At 37.3% G+C, this 20156-nt stretch overlaps 1 protein-coding gene across 2 annotated transcripts in view; it reads left to right on the top strand.

The window, feature by feature from the left end:
• Positions 1 to 3041: 3041 nt before the first annotated feature.
• macf1a (microtubule actin crosslinking factor 1a) overlaps positions 3042 to 20156 on the top strand; it is a gene marked incomplete at its 5' end in the record, with an annotated part of 170120 nt that continues 153005 nt past the window's right edge. For both annotated transcript variants that reach the window (XM_079829986.1, XM_079829978.1), the window contains one exon: positions 3042 to 3932. In XM_079829986.1, the coding sequence (XP_079686112.1) occupies positions 3839 to 3932 (94 nt within the window). The remainder of the gene's footprint in view (positions 3933 to 20156) is intronic.

The raw sequence follows: 20156 nt of genomic DNA on the forward strand, positions 1-20156 counted from the left end.
GTGCTTGAAATGACTAAGCATAAATAGGCCCTTAAGAGCTTTTAAATGTAGACTAACTGTAAATGCTTTGAATGTAAAATGCTACCCTCTTATGCAGAGCTGGATGAGAAAAATATCTTAATTAAATCTGTAAACTGATCCACTGTCACAGAGGCAAATTGCATGAGACATAATCCATAATGGTGAGCCTGAAAAAATAGTGCTTTTAAAAATCTTTTGTATTTGTGATAATTCCACCTGCAAGAAATGGAAATTCTAAAGAAAGGAAAAACATTTATTTTTAATGGAGCTAGAATATGTTTCAGTGATTTATTTAATTATGATGCTCTCTTTTCCCGGAGCTGTGTGTTTGGGGACACATGGGGTCAACGGCAATATCCGCTGTCAGGCTATCAGTTGTTAGACAGTAGACACTCTGTGGGGTCATGTGTGCCTTCCAGGTCTCACACACAACTTTGTTTGTGTGGAAGTGTGTGCATCTGCTGTATTGCTAGAGGATCGTGGAGAAGTATTGCTCTGTAGGAATGGACCTAAACTTTCAGAGGTTGCAGGTCGTCTATGGGAGGCTTGGATAGTAGGAAACTTCATGGACTTGCATGGATCTACATCTGCTCTCAATATATATATGGCAAAGGAAATAGATCAGATGATGTTTACAACAGTAGCTTGAGAATGAAAATGAGGAGCTCTTTTTATGAATGTCTAAGTGACTGAGGGGATTGTCGTCACATAAATGTCTTAAGCAATTAGATTTATTCAGGGACAAGTTTTTGTGTTTAAAGGTGCTTTATGTAAGTTTTTGACTGTACTAAAGCATAAAAATACCACAATATGTTTGCAGACATTTAGGAAACATGCTGAGTTCACATACTAATTTCTCTGAAAACCAATGCTACAGCCAGTTATTCTGCTTTGAAATGTGTTCTCCGTGTCGGAATGTCTGTTTTTGTTTTTGGTCTGTGTGATAACGCACATTGCCAATTTACCCAATGGTATTTCGACACACTAGGTTGCCAGTTGGCGAAAAACACAGCACATTGCTTTGAACTGGGTCAAAGAGCACAGATTCTACCTGACCTAAAAAGCCTTGGCATATAAATATATAAATATCTCTTTGAACGGAAGAACATTAAAATGTGGATAAATCAACTCATCACCTTACAGTGTTTGAATCTCCTCGCCTTCCATTGTCAATTACTCTCGATCCTGTTGCGTGTCCTCAAACTGGCAACACGCATGAGCGTCTAGTCCAGGGGTGTCCAAAGTCGCTCCTGGAGGGCCACTGTCCTGCAGAGTTTAGCTCCAGCTTGCCTCAACACACCTGTTTGGTGTGTTTAATTGGGGTTGGAGCTAAACTCTGCAGGACAGTGGTCCTCCAGGAGCAGGATTGGACACCTCTGGTCTAGTCTAGTCTGAGGAGGAGAGGGGCAGTACCCATTTCAACCACTAGCTATCATTCTTACATACAGCAAGCAAATAGTAAAGGTAAATATTCATGATTTATTCATAGTTCAAGACATCAAGTGGGGTGAATAAACTTTATTTAATTGTCAAAAAGATAACTCGATAATAGTGTGTTTATGAAATGATTAAACGGGCAATAAATTCAGAATTTTCTTTTGTTTAAGTTTATTGAAGTGGTCAGTTCTTGGCCTGGGTTTGAGTCTTATGGTTAAGGTTTGGTCTGGATGAGGGGGCCTTGTCTTGATCCGGGTCTTGGAAAGTCTGGTCTTATTATATCAACTGAAATGTTATGAGTTTTGGGGGTTTTAATGTGCTTTTTTTGTTGTTATTGTTGTTGTTGATATTGTTACAAACCAAACCTATTACAACTGACTAATAAGAGAGATCCACTATGAATCAAATAAGTTATTTTATAGGCAGCCTTTAGGTGGCATTGCACTAGAACAGGGGTTTTCAAACTTTATGATGCCAAGGTCCCCCAAATATAATGAACCTTTTATGAGGGACCCCTTCCTAAAATCCATCTACATATTTGTATGTATGAAAAAACATTTAAACTGTTAGATAAATAGTAAGTGAGACATTAAAACATATTGTTTCCGAACTTAAATTGGCTATACTTAATGTTGGATGTATAAACCTGAAGAAGAACATTTTCTATTAAAAATTATTTGTATAAGCAACTTTCACAATAAATGATGATCATGTAGGACAGAAGCCAAGTATCCACTGATACTTGAGTGCTGGGACAAAAACAGGCTACAAAAATGGTTTATGCATGAAAGGAAGTATTTTGGATATTCTGTTCAGAGGTATTGACTTATTTCTGGATTTCCAGCTTCTTCCATTTTCTCACATAATCTTTGCCCACCACTCAATATACAGTATTTATGTAAATGTACAATTTAATAACACTACCAGATGCACAAATAATGTGCCAAAAATAGTATAAACATTGACAAATCTAGCATTCCCTTGAATTGAGACCACAGATTTTCAGCTCCATCTACTGAATCATCACAGAAAGTCTCATGGTATTGATAAAATAACCATATTTTAATATCAGGCATATTAAATTCAGTAGACAATTTATTTTCTGGTGTTGCTCAATACTAATAGGATCTGCTTATGATTGTGTCACAAACAGGATACTATCCAGAATCCCAAATAATTAATTTACAATTCAAGTTGACATGAGCATGGTTACTTAGAGCTGGTGTGAGTTGGCTGGTGAAATATGAAAAGCAGATAATCAGGATTAGGGCTGCCTTTGATTTTGCCTGATTTTAAAATGTTTTTTTTTAATAAGTATCTGGCCGTGTTTATGAAATGTAGAGACAAAGATTTGACAATTTATAAAAGGTGCATCTTTAAAATAGCTGGAAGGACATAATGTGTTTTTTTCTTCTTCTAAAGTTTAATATATAGGCCTAGAATGAGTAAATGAAGCAGGTGGTTTTAGAGGTATTGAGTGATGATGCACCTCTCGGCTTTAACCAGTCGGGGGCGACAAAACCCAAGAATCAGACTTAATAACATCAGCCATTGTCACCATGAATTTCCTGCGCTGGATGTGCCTGGCGTGGCTGTGGAAGGAAGGGAGGGATGGAGGAGGAAAGCGCAGGCACTGCGGGAAGAATAGAGAAACCTGAACCCCATTCGCACTGGGGAAAATAGAGGGAGGAGTGAGACACACGCCGTGTGATTATCATAGAATCGGCCATTACATTGAGCAGCACGGATGGAAAAAACATAATATTGCTGGTACCGGCGAGTCAAGAGCGCATCGGCAAAGGAATATAAGAAGCACCGTCCGGATACCGTTTCATTGGGGCCTCATATCTGCTTTCGGAAGGAGCCGAACGGACCGCCCACCGCACATTAGACGCACACATACTTGAGAAGCGCACACATATAAACCCAATCACCGGCCCGCACGCGCTACAATGGACTTTAAATACGATAACCGTTGGGATTTTGATCTAAACCAATGAAAGATGGGTTTATTTAGTAGTTCATCTAGATTTAAACCTTTTCAGACGTTTAACCGTCATATATGATAAGGAATATTTACTCTAAAGATAGATATTTACGTATTTTTATTTATCTAATCTTGTTTTGACCGCACATTTATAGGAATCGCCGGTCCAGAGTAGCTTTGTTTCACTAGCTTTATTTAATTAACCGTGTTTACGAACACCACTTATTTATAATACGCGTTAGAAACATACCGAAACGTGAATAGGTCGGTATCCACTGTGGATATTTAACGCGAACCGGAATTGACAGCTGTTGTCGGACGACCGGGTCCCACCGTCCTGGATTACTCCATCAGCGGGCCGCTGCGAGTCGGCCAGCGGGAGTGAGAGACGCTATGGCCGGCTTCATCCCGGGCTTACTCCCGGCGAATCACTCCCAGGAGAAGGAGTTCGCAAAGGCGTATGAGGATGTGCTGGAGAGATACAAAGGTAAACAACTTACGAAAGCTCCGGTTTGTCGTGTCGTTTACTTTGGGAAAAGAATGCATGCGACTGTAGTAGCTGTTATTTTGTGCTTTATATTTGCTATGTTGTCAGTTGTCTAAGGACACTTGAGGTGGATGGTGGGTCTCTTCTCCCATGGGTTTGTGAAGAGGCAGAGGACATCTAGTGCTTCTGTGTAGTGTTATATTCAGAGAATGTTGTTAAATAGCTATTTTTTTGAAGTGAAAAATTAAAAAGGGTTCACACTAAAAAATGGTAATTGAATAAAAAAACAGTTTTCTTGTCCAGTTGTCCTTATCTATCCAGTAATCCAGTGCTGCCAGTGCTTGTCCATTTTTTCACACTGCTGTCAGAGCTGGTTTAATATTGTCCCAGCTTGTCTTCTATTCTAGTCCACTGCTGTCCGAGCTTGCCCTTTAGTTTGTCCAGTATTCCTCTACTGTAGGGGTTCCCTAACTTTATTATCATGTACATGCAGTAAACATTTACTTGAAGTACCTGAGATAGTTGACATTTTAATAATTTAATTTAGGAATCCAATCAAAATGAACATCATAAAAATAATAATAAGAATAGGCCATATTATTATTATTATGATTAGTTAAAAAAGTCAAGATAACTACACCACAAGTTACAATACTAAAATAAAGAATTGTATTTATTTATTTTAAATAACATCAGTGTTCTTAAAGGCACATTCAACTTACAACCCATGCACATTCAGAACATTTCGCTGCATTTACTGTGACCGGAGAAGCTCTGAGATGCTGAAAACATTGGTTCAAGTGTGTAAATGATCACACTGCTGTGCTTTACTCTTGAAACCGCGCAACAGACTATATACTTATCCAATTAAGTCGCAGTCTTTGATTTGATAATCACACTAAGCTGTATCGCAATTAGAGTTTATTTTGATTTAATGAATTATTAACTTTTCATCAACTCACAAACCCCCTGCAGCTTCCTCACTAACCCCTGTTTGGGAAAACCCTGCCCTAGTGTCCCAGCTTGTCTGGTTGTCCACTGCTGTCTGAGCATGTCCAGTTGTCCAGAATCAGTGAAGGATGGTCCTCAGATGGACGGCAGTGAACCCCTGAGGGCCTCAGAGGGGCTGTTGTTTACTTCTCATGACAGTTTTTCTTCTGTGAAATATGAATACCTCAAATTAAATTGACCGTGATGGGAATATAAGGGAGAGCGAGTGATGTCAGTTGACTCGGAGAGCATCTGTGATGCAGCCTTGATGAAAAGGGCTCTTTTAATTATTGATTATTGTAATGAAATGCGACTCTGTTGGGGCCTTTGGGACAGGGGCCTAAGATAGCACCAAGAGTTCATTTTGTAGGCCGCGGTCTTAATGGATCCAATGTAACTGATCATCTGTAAAAAAAAATAGCTTATTTTTGTGAAAAGGCTTTGATATCAAAGCAAGTAGTGTTTTTTTTCTGTGTTATTTAGAAAGATGACGACTGTCCATTAGAGGCGCTACAAAATCACCTCTAATAATGCCTTATAAAAATGGAAGCTCAGTTGATGTACTAATGCATCCAGCAGTCTCTCCCCTCACACTGTTTGTCTGTTCAAATGAATGTTTAGTCAAATAAATGTATTTCCTTTGACTGACGTTTCGCCAATATAACACTTTTGAAACAACAAGGCTAACATGAGCTAGAGTGCTGGCCTCCACAGAGCGCGTGGTAAATCAAGTTTAATTAATTGTATGCATTACACCCACATTAGGCAACAGAAATGTTCAAAGTGGTTGCCATGGGAGTTGTTTTATTTTGATGAATGAAAGACTCTGATAAAGGGCAGCAAGATTCAAACTTGTGCAACCCTCGACTTCCTTCTTGTATTCTATTTATGCCACTCGTTTATTCTTATTCTTTATGTATTGACACAGGCAACCTTCCGCTTTTCTTCCCAGGCTAGCTTTGTCAAAGGTCAATAGATTTAGCTTTACATGCCCCACTGGCTCTCAATTGGACGTTTATGTCACTGTATCTATTGTGACGTTTACTTTTTTTATGCAGCGTAATGTTTAAATGTAAAAAAAAAATTATTAATTCAATATTTTATGTACCCTACTAGTCAAACAATTAGACATACCTGACTTATACATAACACAAACTTTTGTTTCTGAAAGCTTAAGATTAAATTATTAAATTTTATATTTTTAAATCCATTACTACATTTCTTTAATAAAATATTAAGTTTTTTTGTAAATGGATGTCTGGACTGCATATATATATATATATATTAGGGCTGTCAAAAGATTAATCGCAATTAATCACATCCAAAATAAAAGTTTGTGTTTACATAATATATGTGTGTGTGTATCGCGATTAATCTTTTGACAGCCCTAATATATATATATATATATATATATATATTTTATATATATTTTATAATTTAAAGAAGCCTTTTTTTTTTTTGTAAATGTGTTGTTAACGTGACATGGCATTTTCACTGTCACACAAAATAAAAATAAAAATGAATATAATTAGTATTGTCGTCATTTAAAATGCAGTAAATGGTTAAACATTTATTTGTCTTACATGGACCTGTTGATATAAAAACTGCTTTGTCTTTATATTTTTGAAATTTTTGAGCCAAATCTCAAAACTGTCCTATGGTTTGACGGTCTCGAGCATGGTTCAATAAATTGCAACTTTTATAAATTAAAAAGAAAAGCATACAAATGTTAATAAATACCTCAGGCATCATTTTACAAGTGTCTATTTTAGTAAATGACAATCATTTTTTTCATCCATATATTTCTAGAAGCGTAGGAACTTGATACATTTTGTCACTGAAAACCATGTCCTCCGGTGTGACACCATATCCTGATTTTAAATCGGGCAATTCCACTGACAACTTTAATTAGTTGAAGGACCCCATTCAAGGTCATGTTACTGTGAATGACATGTGCACAATCTGCACATGGTAAGATTTAGTGTCAGAATTGTTCAAATATTAAACTTTTTTGGAACCACTATAAACGTGTTAATTTCTGTTGTCCTTTGGTGCGACACCCCTATATTCTTAATTCTTTCTATGTCACACCATAGGACACATTTCAGTAAAAATGTTCAAAAAACAGTGAAAGAATTGACCTTTAATGACCCCTTATATTTTCTCAAACATCAGACTTCACATTACCTTAAGAATATGCATTTTTTTTCTGCAAAAGTGCTTTTACAGAAAAAAGTAGTTTGTCAACTATCCAAATGGATAAACTGTAAGGAAGAAGCCGACAAGTGTCCAGCATACACTGGACAAGTCATCCCAGGATGCATCTCTTGACATTGGTCGAGAGTGTGAAGAACTCCATTGCAGAACTGTTACGATGTAACACTTTGTTTTGTTCACTACATGATTTTATTATTTTAAAATATGGATAACATCAATATCATGGCTGTGTATTTCTTCAAGTATCACATGATGTTTTCAGAGCTTGAAGCTTTCTTCAGTGTCAATATCATTTCAGTATAATCAAACTTCCCCCCATGTTTGCAGTGAAACAGGAGCGGTTACACTTATACAAGTGTGTATATTACTGGATGTTTGTGTAAGGCTTTCATCTGCGTCACTTGTGGCAGTTTCGTGAAGAATGGGAGGGGAAATGTGAGAAATGTGCATTTGGTGGCTTGTTGAAGGTGTCACTTGAAGCTGAAATCTGAGTCGTATACATGATACAGGGATTGAATAATTCAGGGGCTTCTGTATGCGAGTGCACGTCTGTTTATAAGAGGGCAGTGGCTATTTGGACCATATTTATGTTTTGTTTTGAGCATAAGTTGTTTTTCCGTATGTGTTGAGTTAACTGAAGACAATAGCAGGATATGGAAGACCGACTGGTTTTCCAGAATGAGAATGAGACAGAACCCTGAGTCAGAAGAAAACTCGGTTCAGGAAGCACAGAGATCTACAAACCACAGCAGCTTGCAAATGACAGAAATGGTCACAGGCCTGGTGCCGACCGATGGTCAGCTGTCTCTCTATAACTCTGTGTCTAAACTTGACTTGACCTAGAAGCCGTCCACACTGACTGGATTCGACAAAGTGTCCGTTGCAAATCTATTTGTTCTTCGGATCAGAAGTACGAAGCACGAGTGCTTGGAGTACATAGAAATACAATGGGGCGTCAGTTTACTGTCGGGAATTTATCGTATCCAGTGTAGACAGCATTACTGATTATAATACGTCGTATTTGCTTTTGTCGCATAGTTTCACGCCGCTCGCGTCTGAGACTCGGTGTAAGAAAGATACAGTTGACATCCTGGAGAAAAGCAAGGAGAAAAGTTAAATAGTCACAGTTCACGCCAGACTAGAGCTGATTTGCAAGATTATACACAAGTAAAATCCTTCATGAGATGCATAGGAATTAGGGTTGGGTACTGTTCACATTTTAACCGGAATCGGTACCGGTACTTTAGGGATGTTTACATCAATAACTGTAAAGAACCTGTAATTCTTTAGAAGTGTTATTGACATTATGCCAGAGCTGCCCTGGTCTCTGTCTGCCATTGTCTGTGATGTTTGTATACTGTAATATTTACTAGTAAATAGTAGGCTACTAGGTACTTAATTTAATTCATAAAAACAAACATATTATAATTTTTTTCTTTTTAATTTCATTTCTATGAAAAGATTTCCCACAAATTATGTGTTGTGTATTTTCTGATAATCAAATGAAGACAAGACATTCATTTAATTTATCTTTTAATTTAATGAAACTTTTTTTTGTCAAACAAAGTGCTGCACAACTGAGCTTTATATGGTTAAAATATGTGTTAGTATTAATATTACACTGAGACTTATCTAAATTATACTGTACAAAAGTAATGTATTTGTCAAGTTAGCTAAACCTTTATTTTGACAGGTTGCCTTGAAGACCTTTTTTTTTATTTTTATTTTTTTTTATATTGAAACAAATGATTCAAAACACTAAATCCAGCATACAAAAGGAATGCTTCACAGGAAAGATATCACATATTCTCAATGCCGTGAAGACCTTTGAGTTTCTGTGTGTTTATGACATGACGGTAGTTTTTCTCAAATGAAACGTTAAAACGTTCATAAAGTGACTCAGTGACGGCAGAGATGGAAACATGCGACTGCGAGTGTGTGTGAGAGGTAACTTAAACCGCGCGTCTATGGCATTCATTCGCACAGACACACGCAGGATTCGTATTTAAATAGTCTTTTGCGGTTTAATATTCACAGACACTAGTCTATATCTCCAGATGTGTTTTCAGGTACTGAAATTTGGTACCGATTGATTTAATGTGAATCGGTACTCTGTAGTACCGACGTAATTCGGTTGGTGCCCTTAAAAGTACCGAGTTCGGTAACATTACCCAACCCTAATAGGAATCGGGCTCTTTTATGTCAAATGTAGATGCTTGTCACTGAAGGTTTTATGCCATATCCAATGCAATTCAGTCTTGTCATTTGGCTTTGTCTCATGTCCTCCACCCATGGTTTGCCTCACTCAGTTTTATTGGCCTTTGGCCTGCCTGATCCCAGTGACCCTCAAACATACACAAACACTGGCTTCACAAAGTGTGTTTGTGTGTGTCCGTTTCCTCTAGTGAGCCGGAGGAAGTGGCTGTTTGGAAGGAAGCCTCTTTTAGCTGTCTCGTCAGTTTCTTTGTTTGTGCTGTAAACACCATAAAGATGTTCTTGCCGGGTTTTTTTTATAATACATTTCATGTTACATTGATTGTTATTTTTTTTTTTTTTAAAGCTAGCTTGTCATGCTTGCAAACCTCTAACTTTAGATATGAAAGTTGAGACAGATCTTTCCTTCTATAATGTGACGTACTTCCTAATGAAACGTGAGATGTGAGAAAGTTTGTTGTTTTACCGGAAGATTGAGTTATGATATTTTGATGAATAATTACGAGGTCAAAAAAGAAACGCATGCATGGATGAATTTTTCACGCTAAGGTCAATAACATGCATTTAGAAAATGGATAGTGTGAAATGCCGTTACGATCATCCTCGATCATCATGCATTACTTCTGCTACAGATGTGCTACATTATTTCTAAGGTATATTCACCAGAAAAACTTTCTGTTTAGACATATTTTGATTCTTTGAGAAATAATGTGATTGGATTTGATTCTTTCAGACAGACAGTCCCAAAAACAAGTCTACTAACCCTTCAACAATTTTCTGGTTTGCAGGGTAAATGTGAGCTTGAGGCAGCGCAATGAATGATCAAGGATGGATCGTTACAACTGTATTTTTCCACATGGCCTAGTTTTCCCTCAGTCCTTGTCATTCTCCCTCTCACGGTAGACTGCAGTGACCATGAGTACATGCAGCCTCAGCCTTGACTTCTGTCTTCCCCTTCCTCTCTCCCTCATTCTGTCTCCCTCTTTTCCTCCCCTACTGCAACGCTGCAGGATTTCCCTCCTTGCACTTCCTGTTTGGCTACATTCTGCACGGCACCTGACTGTGTCAGTGGAGAAAAAGCCGTCAGAGGGCCGATCCTCTTTGGTTCAGGATGTTCGGTGACATGGCGGAGGCGTTCTTCTGTCAATGATCATTTGACATCCTTCCTATGTAATAGATCTTTGTCCAGAGTACAAAAGGAATATTAGTGTAACATTGTATTCCTTACATTTATGCTCATTCAAAAGATATTCTGGCTATGTTTGGAATGGAAAACTAGTGTGCCATTTACTTGAGTGCAGTATGTGAAACATACTGTTTCAAATAACATTTGGCTACATTTTTGCCAGTTAACAGCAAAATATCGCATGTTTAATTAAGCAAGTGTCTTTTCATTAATCTTATAAATAGATTTTTTAACACTGGGAAATATAATGGCTGAGGCTCAGTTTACAGTGAAATTTCTTAAATTTGATTAAGTAATGAATCATGAAAAAGTTACATTTAAAAAATGGTCATGCATTATTTTTAATCCACAAGTAAAATATTGTAACATAAGGTGTCTTAATGGTTCTTTGAAAGATGGTTTTATGAACAATATCCTATTCATTATATGACTACTAAAATGCATGTTATAGATCTTTCTTCATCCATGTATATGTTTTTCTCTCTTTTTGTTTTAAGTTAATCTTTTAATTGAATGTTTTAAAATAGTTTAACCTAATTTTGAATTAAAATGCAATATCTCAACTTTCCCTCTGGTGACACATGCTGAACTTCTCAGATTGTTTTCTGTGCATAAACCCTGCACTTTTCTTATAACTGACTGCAAGCGTGCATTCAGATCTGCCACCATCCAATCGACGACTGTCTGATGCATGAAGCTTGGATATACGTCACAATATGGAATAAAAACTTTAAACACTCACAACAGATCTCTCTCCTTGGATGTTTTCACAAGCTCTTTAAAAAAAAATGTTTTCCCATTTTACTGCACTTCTAAGCCCTCTTAGTAGGGCTGTAACGATTTGACCAAAAATAAAAACCTCGATTAATTGAACATTTTACCTCAATTACGATTAATGAATGATTATTAATTTTTTTTTTTTCATTTTTTGCCTTCATAAGGTTTTTGAGTAAGTTCACTGATAAGGTTTGTACTGTAAATATTTTCTACTATTAAAGGTGGAATTTTTTTTTCTAATGAAAGTGCATCTCTTTGTGATTTTAAAATACTTGAAGGAAACGGTTCACTTTCAGCAGTTATTGTCTATGGGGCAGATTTCTGTTTGTTGTAGCTACATCAGATACAGATAAATTAACACAGTAGGCCTATTTTCTGCATATAGAAAACGCAAAATAGAACAAGTACTATAGTACTGGGCTATTTTGAACATATCCTTTATCTCTTCCCTGTGTTTTCTGATTTTGTATCTCTCTCCTTTCTGTAGTGTGGTCTTCTATTTAAGCTCTTTGTCTTGTTGGTGCATTAGCAAGCTGACTGCCCCACTCTGCAGTAGTCGGGCCTGTGAAGGATACTGACTTTAAAGGATACCTTTAACTCCTGCGGTGACTTACTTTTGCATGGTAGTCTCACAAACTTTTAGCTGAATTGTGTTTGACATGATTCCACTTTACATAATGTCTCTAGCCCATTTTACACTGGCCTCCTGCTGGGGGTGAGTTAGCTGTGAAGAGCAGTGCTGGTGGGCACTGGGTTCTGAGCTTTCAAGACAATCACTAATGATTCTCAGTGGCAGGGAGTTCAGATCTGAGACTGTAGCCGCTGTTCTCTAGTACTGGACTCCGCCAGACACGCACACACACGCAATCATTGCTGTGTTTTACCTCAGGGGTTGCTGCCAAAAAGACAAACTGTGAGAAAGAATGAGTAGGAGCTGGAGAGCTGTTTTTGAACGAAGGTGCAGTAGAAGATGGCCAAATAGAAAGACTGAGATCATGAATTAATCGTGAAGGTTGTGTTAAAAGCAGGAGGCCACTGTGGCTTGGCGAGACATAGATTTATGATAGATTGACTGAGAAGGCCTGCTCTTTTTTTTCTTCAGCACAAAAAGCAGATCGACATGTATGCTTTGTGAAATTACACACACAGTGTGAAATCATCCTAGCCGGAATATTTCCTGCTGTGCTGCTTTTTGTCCAAATGCAGCACTTTTAGTTTTGTGAAGATTTATGTCTGCAATGCTCCCATGCTCAAATTGAAGAGTTTTCTGTATTTCTCTCTTTTTTTTTTCTTGTATTGTCTGGACAAAATAGCTCTGATTACACTATCCGCCTAAGTTGTGGCGTAGGGAATACGGTTTCTGGGTCCAAGCCTCCATTCATTTCAATTGAGAATACAATCTCAACAGCCATTTACGAGCACTATTTATTCATATTACACTTTTAAGCTGAGCTTTTAAAACGTTACAGCCTACACAACTACAGTTCACTAGAGCAGTGGTTCCCAACCACGTTCCTGGAGGACCCCCAACAGTGCACATTTTTGATGTGTCCTTTGTCTGACACACCCACATCAGGTCTTGGAGTAGCTACTAATGAGCTGATGACCTGAATCAGGTGTGCTTGATTGAGGAGACATGCAAAATGTGCACTGTTGGGGGTCCTCCAGGAACGTGGTTGGGAACCACTGCACTAGAGTACTTCAACCCGGAAACGGTGACACGTGACATCAGATTTAACAAGCGGATAGCATGCAATTATTAATTATCTCGGACCTCTCAATTAATATGGTAAATTGGAAGAGTTTATCTGTTTTTAAGGAATAATGAATGATACATTTAAATGATTAAAATTGATCTTCTCATGTGTCATGCGACACTGAAAACCTTGCAGCACATAATTACTGCATTTTACCGTTTCTACAGTTTAAAGTGTGCAGCGCGTCAAAACAATGGAGCGGTTCACACAACAAGCGCGCAGTGTCATTTATGGTAATGATCTTTTGGCAATACATTCTCTAATATTTTAATCTAGAACCAAACGAGTTTCATTCAAGCCCTTTCCGTACCTTGCGCGACTGCGCGTTGCTTCTCTCTCCCGCTAAAATCATAAAATGCTACATTAAGAGCCGCAGAGGACTAATTTAACAACAGAAACACGGTGAACAGCAAAATAGATACTTTTGCTAAAACGCTCCAGAAAATGAGAATGCAGAATTATATATATTTTTTTATCTGTCATGCAGATGACTATGGCAAGGGAAAACAAAAATCTTTAAAATCACTGCTTAACCCTGCACCCCTAGTATGTTTTCTCAGTCCCAAGGCCCTCTATGTGCCATACACGTAGGTGTCTAAATGTAAAAATAAAATACAAATAATAATAATAGCCTGATAAAACATCTGTATCCATGTTTTATGTTTAAAACATTTTATATCATATCCAATAGAAATATTTACTTTTTTTGTTGTTGTTGTAAATATTGGTAAAAAAAAATTTGGGGCCCAAGATTCTCATCTTTGAAAGTGTTGAGTTTTTAAAACTATTTATTTTACAAAGTACTAGGGCTGCCCCGATATAAATGTATAAAAGTATTGTCTGGACCTCTGCTGGGAAAGAAATACAGTGACTGGACCTCTTGAAACTTTAATTGGATACCCCTGGTCTAGTGTGACTGTAAAGCAGACATAAGGAAAGGTCATGTAATCGCAGTTTTACAGCTTATCCTCTTCAGGTGCTGGGAAGCACCTGTGTGCGTGTGCACGTGTATGTGTGTGTGTGTGTGTGTGTATAACAAGAACATTCACATCACTTCCCCTGCTCTTGAAAAGAGTGTGTGTTTTTGAAGGACACTCCATACAGAATCTTTCCAGATCTTTTAACTACATCTGCCATCCTAACATTCCCGCCATCCCTTCCGGAAGGGTGGAAGTTTGCGAGTGCTGATTATTCTATTTATCTGAGCTACAGAGTAGCTGATTTGAGTCATGTTCACTTAAAAATAAAGTTTGCTTAGTTTTGAGTTCAAAAGGCTTGAGGTGTAGTCTCAATGATTTTCAGTACTTTTATTCAGCAGGGAATTTACTCAAAACTGACAAAGTTAGCTCTGGTTTTTTTTTTACTTTAACTTTGTATTATCAAAGAATCCTGAAAAGAGCATCAAGGTTTAAGCAGCACAACGGTTTCAATGATAAGAAATGTTTCTTGAACAGAAAATCAGCATTAGAATGATTTCTGAAGGATCATGTAACACCGAAGAGAGTAATAATGATGCTGAAAACTCAGCTTTGCCATCACTGGATCGAATTACATTTTAAAATGTATTTTAGTTCTAAAAATATTTCACAATATTACAGTTTTACTGTATTTGTGGTAAAATAAATAAAGTCTTGCTGAGAATAAAAGACTTTGAATAATACATTTAAAAAAATCTTTCCGACCCCAAGCTTTTAAACGGTAGTTTACAATGAATTAGATATTCGAATCCCCTCAGCAAATAGTTTAATAAGCAACTAATATGATAAGTACATTTTTTGCTTTGTTCTGGATTATTTGGATTAAGTTAAGGATGCTAAAAGGTGTGGTTAAAAATGCTGATTCTTAGGCTGACATGGTACCATGGTACATTTACATTTGTATATATATCAGATGCTTTTATTCAAAGCTACTTACAAACGAGAAATACATGGTTTATTGGTAATATCATGGTTTATTAAAATACCTTTGAGCACCATGGTACATGTAATATGGTAATCATTCAATACTCAACTCTTGTGAAGAATTATGATTTATAGTGTTCACAGCTGAGCTCAACAGGATGAATGCTTTTGATGCTCTGAAAGCAGGCACATGACTCTCAGCTGAGAGCCGCAGTGGGAATGTTGCCCACTGATTGTGGTGGCATCTGATCCTTTGGCCACACCAATGAATGCTGGGACTGTCTCACAACAGGGTGTGGGCCTGAGAGAGTTTTATACCCCTATTAGATTACAAAGACTTTCCAAACAGGTGAGTATTTTAAGCTTTAAAATCACCTTATTAATTCCAAAAGGAATTCTAAAGAGGAAATGCTGAATGTGGTTTAGAGGACAGTTCCCTCCATGTAAAATTTGCATAAAATATTTTGGCTTGTAAAAATGTAAGTTCTCACCTCATGTTAATGTGTAGTCTACTTAATGTATTCACGATTAACCTTTAATCATACTGTTACACAGGACTGTCTTGTAATACTGTAAATGAACAGTTGATGATCCAGAGAGAGAATGAGAGGGCATTTGCCTGAAAGCTGAGAGATTTGCCATTCAAATCAGTCCTGCTGCTAATTTCTCTACCCGGATATATGTGTCTTACAGTCAGACCTCCTGCAGGGGCAGCCCTAAACTCACTCATATACTTACTGCACATAATTATTGCCATATTAGACTAAAGACCAGCATCTCCCCACCTCATCTGCATAGTGGATGCACAGTCTATTGCTCTGTCGGCTCTTATTGTAGTTTTTGACTAAATGCCCTGGTGAAGAGCTCCACTCTTGCTTCCTCCTCTTTGTGGCTTCTTTTTGTGAGGATTTCTCTTTTTCTTTGTACAAATAAGGGCTTCCAGCCTAGGTCTACAGAATCTCTGCTGGCAGGGAACCAACACATTCAATCAGACCTGTGACGTGAAGTAAAGAAACCTGACAAGAACATTGACAGTAAAGATTATAATGTTACAAAAGATTTCTATTTCAAACAAATGCTGTTCTTTTGAACTTTCTATTCATCAAGGAATCCTGAAAAAATGTATCAGTTTTTGTATTAAGCAGCACAACTGTTTTCAACACTGATAATAATAAGATATGTTTAGAATATTATGATTTCTGAACGACGACTTGAGTAATGGCTACTGAATTTTTTTTTTGTGCAATCGCAGGAATAAATTACATTTAAAATGTATTAAATAGAAATCAGTTATTTTAAATTGTAGTAATATTTCACAATATTAGCCTACTGTTTTTTTTTTAATCAAATAAATGCAGCTTTGGGGACCTTAAGAGACTTTTCTCAAAAATATTAAAAAAATTATACCGATCCCAAAAAATTTCAGTAGTGTATCGCAAGTTGAAAAAACACATGGGCAAGATAACTTCATGTATTACATCACTCAAGTTCTTACTAAAAGACCCCATAAAGTTCTGCTGTTTGAGTTTTCTCTTCAGTGTGTTTGTGGGATGTCAGAGATTCCTTCTTTTCTTCACCTTCATCAAAGCTGGAAACCAAGAAACTCCAGTGTAGTCTTAGTTCTCATCCTCTCCCACTTTTTCAGTGGCTCTGATTAGTACGTCATTAGTTACTGGGAGTTGTAATCTGTTTTGGCTAGAGCTGTGTTAACAAGATTTACTCCTAATTGACGTGGCTAAAATTATCAGTTTATGAGAGAACATGTTTGTGAGAGGCAGCATGCTATTTGTAGCTTTTTTTCAGTCATTGTTGATCCTGGATTAGACATTTTGGGTTTTGGACAGTACTGTTTGTTGTTCTGTTCCAGTGAAGACTAATAGAATTTGGTTACAGTTTTTTAAAAGTTCCTGAATTCTTTTGTTTATTAGATTAGGTGTTCCTAACCTAGCCTGTCTTTACAAGAGCTTCTGTCAAAATAAGAGGTGGCAGATGGTATGGACAATACATGAACATTCCCATATGTCTGCACAGTATCCAGCTGTACACATTCAGATGTTTTTGTCAAAAATGCCACATTTGAGAAGTGAATGTTGATGAATATCCACTTAATTCAGGTCACTAAACCTATGCCAGGCAAAATACCATCTTTACATTTGTCAAAAGATTAGGAAAAAAAAGATAGAGGAAAAGTATGTGTGTGAAGCTTGGCTACATTTAAGGAAAAGAGAAGGCCCAGATCTTTGATTGTGTTCTCACACAAAGAAAATATGTCCGCAGAAGTGAAAATGTATACTCAGCAGAGCTGCTGCATTGCTGACCTGAAATGCTTCCAGTTATGTAATGCATGTAGCTTGGATCATTGTGGTTTAATTAAGTTATGTCTAATCTCTCTCAGATTCTGCAGAAAGATTGATGACTCTTGTTGAGGTGTAAACTGTTATCACTCTCTCTGTTTGGGTTGGTTTTTGTTAATGTGTTTTGCGTGTTGGGACCTGTCAGTAGGGAGGAGGGGGTCACTCAGCCCTTCTGGTGAAGGATGACCCACTCCATCTGTCTGGGGTCAGGTGGGTGTTTATGGTAATTTACTCACCCGTTGAGTTAAGGGCATCCGGAGCCATTTCAAATGCCAGCCGTGTACCACCATCAAAATTTTCAGCACCTATACTACTACCGCTCAAAAGTTTGGGATCTGTAAGTTTTTATTTATTTATTTATTTATTTATTTATTTTTATGTTTCTTTTTGTTGAAAGTAATGTATTGTTTTATTCAGCAAAGATGCATTAATTGATCAAAAGTGACAGTAAAGATAAATGCTACTTGTTTGAACTTTCTATTCATCACACAAATATTAAAGGGACAATATAAGATTTTTGGAATAAAATATCCACAACCACTAGAACAATGTTATATATTTTGTTGACTTGTGTACGTACATTATCCCAAATGTTTCCAAGAATGTTTCAATCCAGAGAAATAAGCCATTTTAACAGGCGTCGCCTATCAATGACGACATACCCACGTTCCCTCGATTTCCGGTTTTATTTAGTAGAAACCATGGAAACACCAAAGACATTTTAATATATTATGGTCTGGTTTCACAGACAGGGCTTATATTAAGTCAGGATTAAACCTTAGTTCAATTAGGACATTTAAGTAGCTTTTATAAACGTGCCTTAGAAAAAAACATACTGGTGTGCATCTTGAGACGTCTTGAGATATTTTTTAGATATGTCAGTGCAAGTTGCTTTCAGTTAAAACAGTTCAAACATGCATTTTAGTCTGGGATTAGGCTTAAACCTTGTCTGTGAAACTGGGGTTATGTATTTTATTAGACAGGTGAGCAACTGTTTGGATACATTCATCGATAGAAAACGAATGATGATCAAAGTAATAATGACTCAACACCGTTAGTCTTATTTTTTAAGTCTTGTTTTATTGATTTACCGCGAGTACCATGTTTTACCATGCCTAATATCAATCTAGCTTACTGCAGTGTGCAACAAGTGTCTCATATTAGCCTCTGACCGAACGCACAGAGTAGCATGATAACATACCTTTCAACACACACTCATGTATCTAATATGATAAAACAGTGCTGCGTTACCAGAAGTGGAAGCACTTGTCTGCGGCATAATAAAAGCTCAACGAAATCAAGGCGTCATCAAGCTACAGTATTTGTTTTGAATAAGTTACCTCTAGCGGTGAAAAATTATTGTGACTTTAAGCAGCACAACATTTTTTTCAACATTTAAAAAATGTTTCTTGAGCACCAAATCCGCATTACAATGATTTATGAAGGATCATGTGACACTGAAGACTGGGGTAATGATGCTGAAAATGCAGCCTTATATCAGCCTTTACTATATTTATTACACTTATTTATAATTTTGACTGTATTTTTGATCAAATAAATGCAGCCTTGTTGAGCAAACAACACTTCTTTTCAAAAACATTAAAATGACGGACTCTTGAACTTTTGAATGGTTATGTATTCATCACAAACCCTATGTGAATAGTTTTGAACATTTGGTATTTTACGCTTTATTTAGTCACGCAGGATTTAGTGTGAACGGGTTAACACTGTCTGGCGTTAAAAGAGATTTATAGAGGGAAAAGGTTCAAACAATTGTGGGATTAAGATGTTACTTAAGTATTATCTGCACAGACTGTCAGAAAAAATCTGTCAGAGTCTGGATTTAGATTTTAAAGGATTTAAATATTTACTGAATTGGCATTTACTTTTTAAAATTGAAATAATGGAGTGACAGGAGGGTAGCAAGAGGCATTATTAAAACAAATAAACTATGAGGAAATGAATATGACTAAAGTGAATCCACTGGAAGGCTGAGAGAAACACTCCATAATGATCCACCTCAGTCACTTTTTCTGTAGCATGTGTGATAGTGAGAGACGGTTGCTTTTGAGTGGGCTGTTAATGATATGTGATGTGCTAGAGAGGGATGTAAATGAAGGTGTCTGTCTAAAAACAGCCCTGCACACTGTATATTTGCCCTCCAGCTGAAGGAGTGGGAGTGGAGGAGTGGTCAGGGTGACACAGCAGCAGGCAGCTAGAAAATGAAGTGGGGCTGGAGCTGCATTCCTGAAATAACAGCAAGTTCTGGGAAGTGGCGGGAAGGAGGAAGTCGCTACATGGTCCTGTTCCTGCTTGGGCCAGTATAAAACAGTCATTTATTTGGGGACATACACATTACATAGTTTGTTATAATGCCACCTGGGATTAGTTATCTTTGCTGTGTTTCAATCTTTAGCTAGCCGCCTATCTAGACAGTGTCTTTGACATCATCGGCATGTTTGGAGTCAACTGAGTTCAAAGAGACTTGACCTTAGCTGACTCGAAACATACCTCCAATGCCCAAAAATGCTGTCTATGAAGGTAGCACAATAGGTTTTGAAACACAGCTCTCTTATGTGCTACCTGGCTACATCCGGACAGGCTTTACATTTACATTTTCAGCCCTTATCATTACTGTTTCCACATATACACACTATATATAATTCAGGTGTTCCAATCACTTCCATGGCCACAGGTGTATGAAATCAAGCACCTAGGCATGCAGACGCTTCTACAAACATTTGTGAAAGAATGGGTCCCTCTCAGGAGCTCAGTGAATTCAAGCGTGGTACCGTGATAGGTTGCCACCTGTGCAAGTCCATTTGTGA

This window comes from Gobio gobio (assembly GCF_949357685.1).
Source record: "Gobio gobio genome assembly, chromosome: 11".
NCBI lineage: Eukaryota > Metazoa > Chordata > Actinopteri > Cypriniformes > Gobionidae > Gobio > Gobio gobio.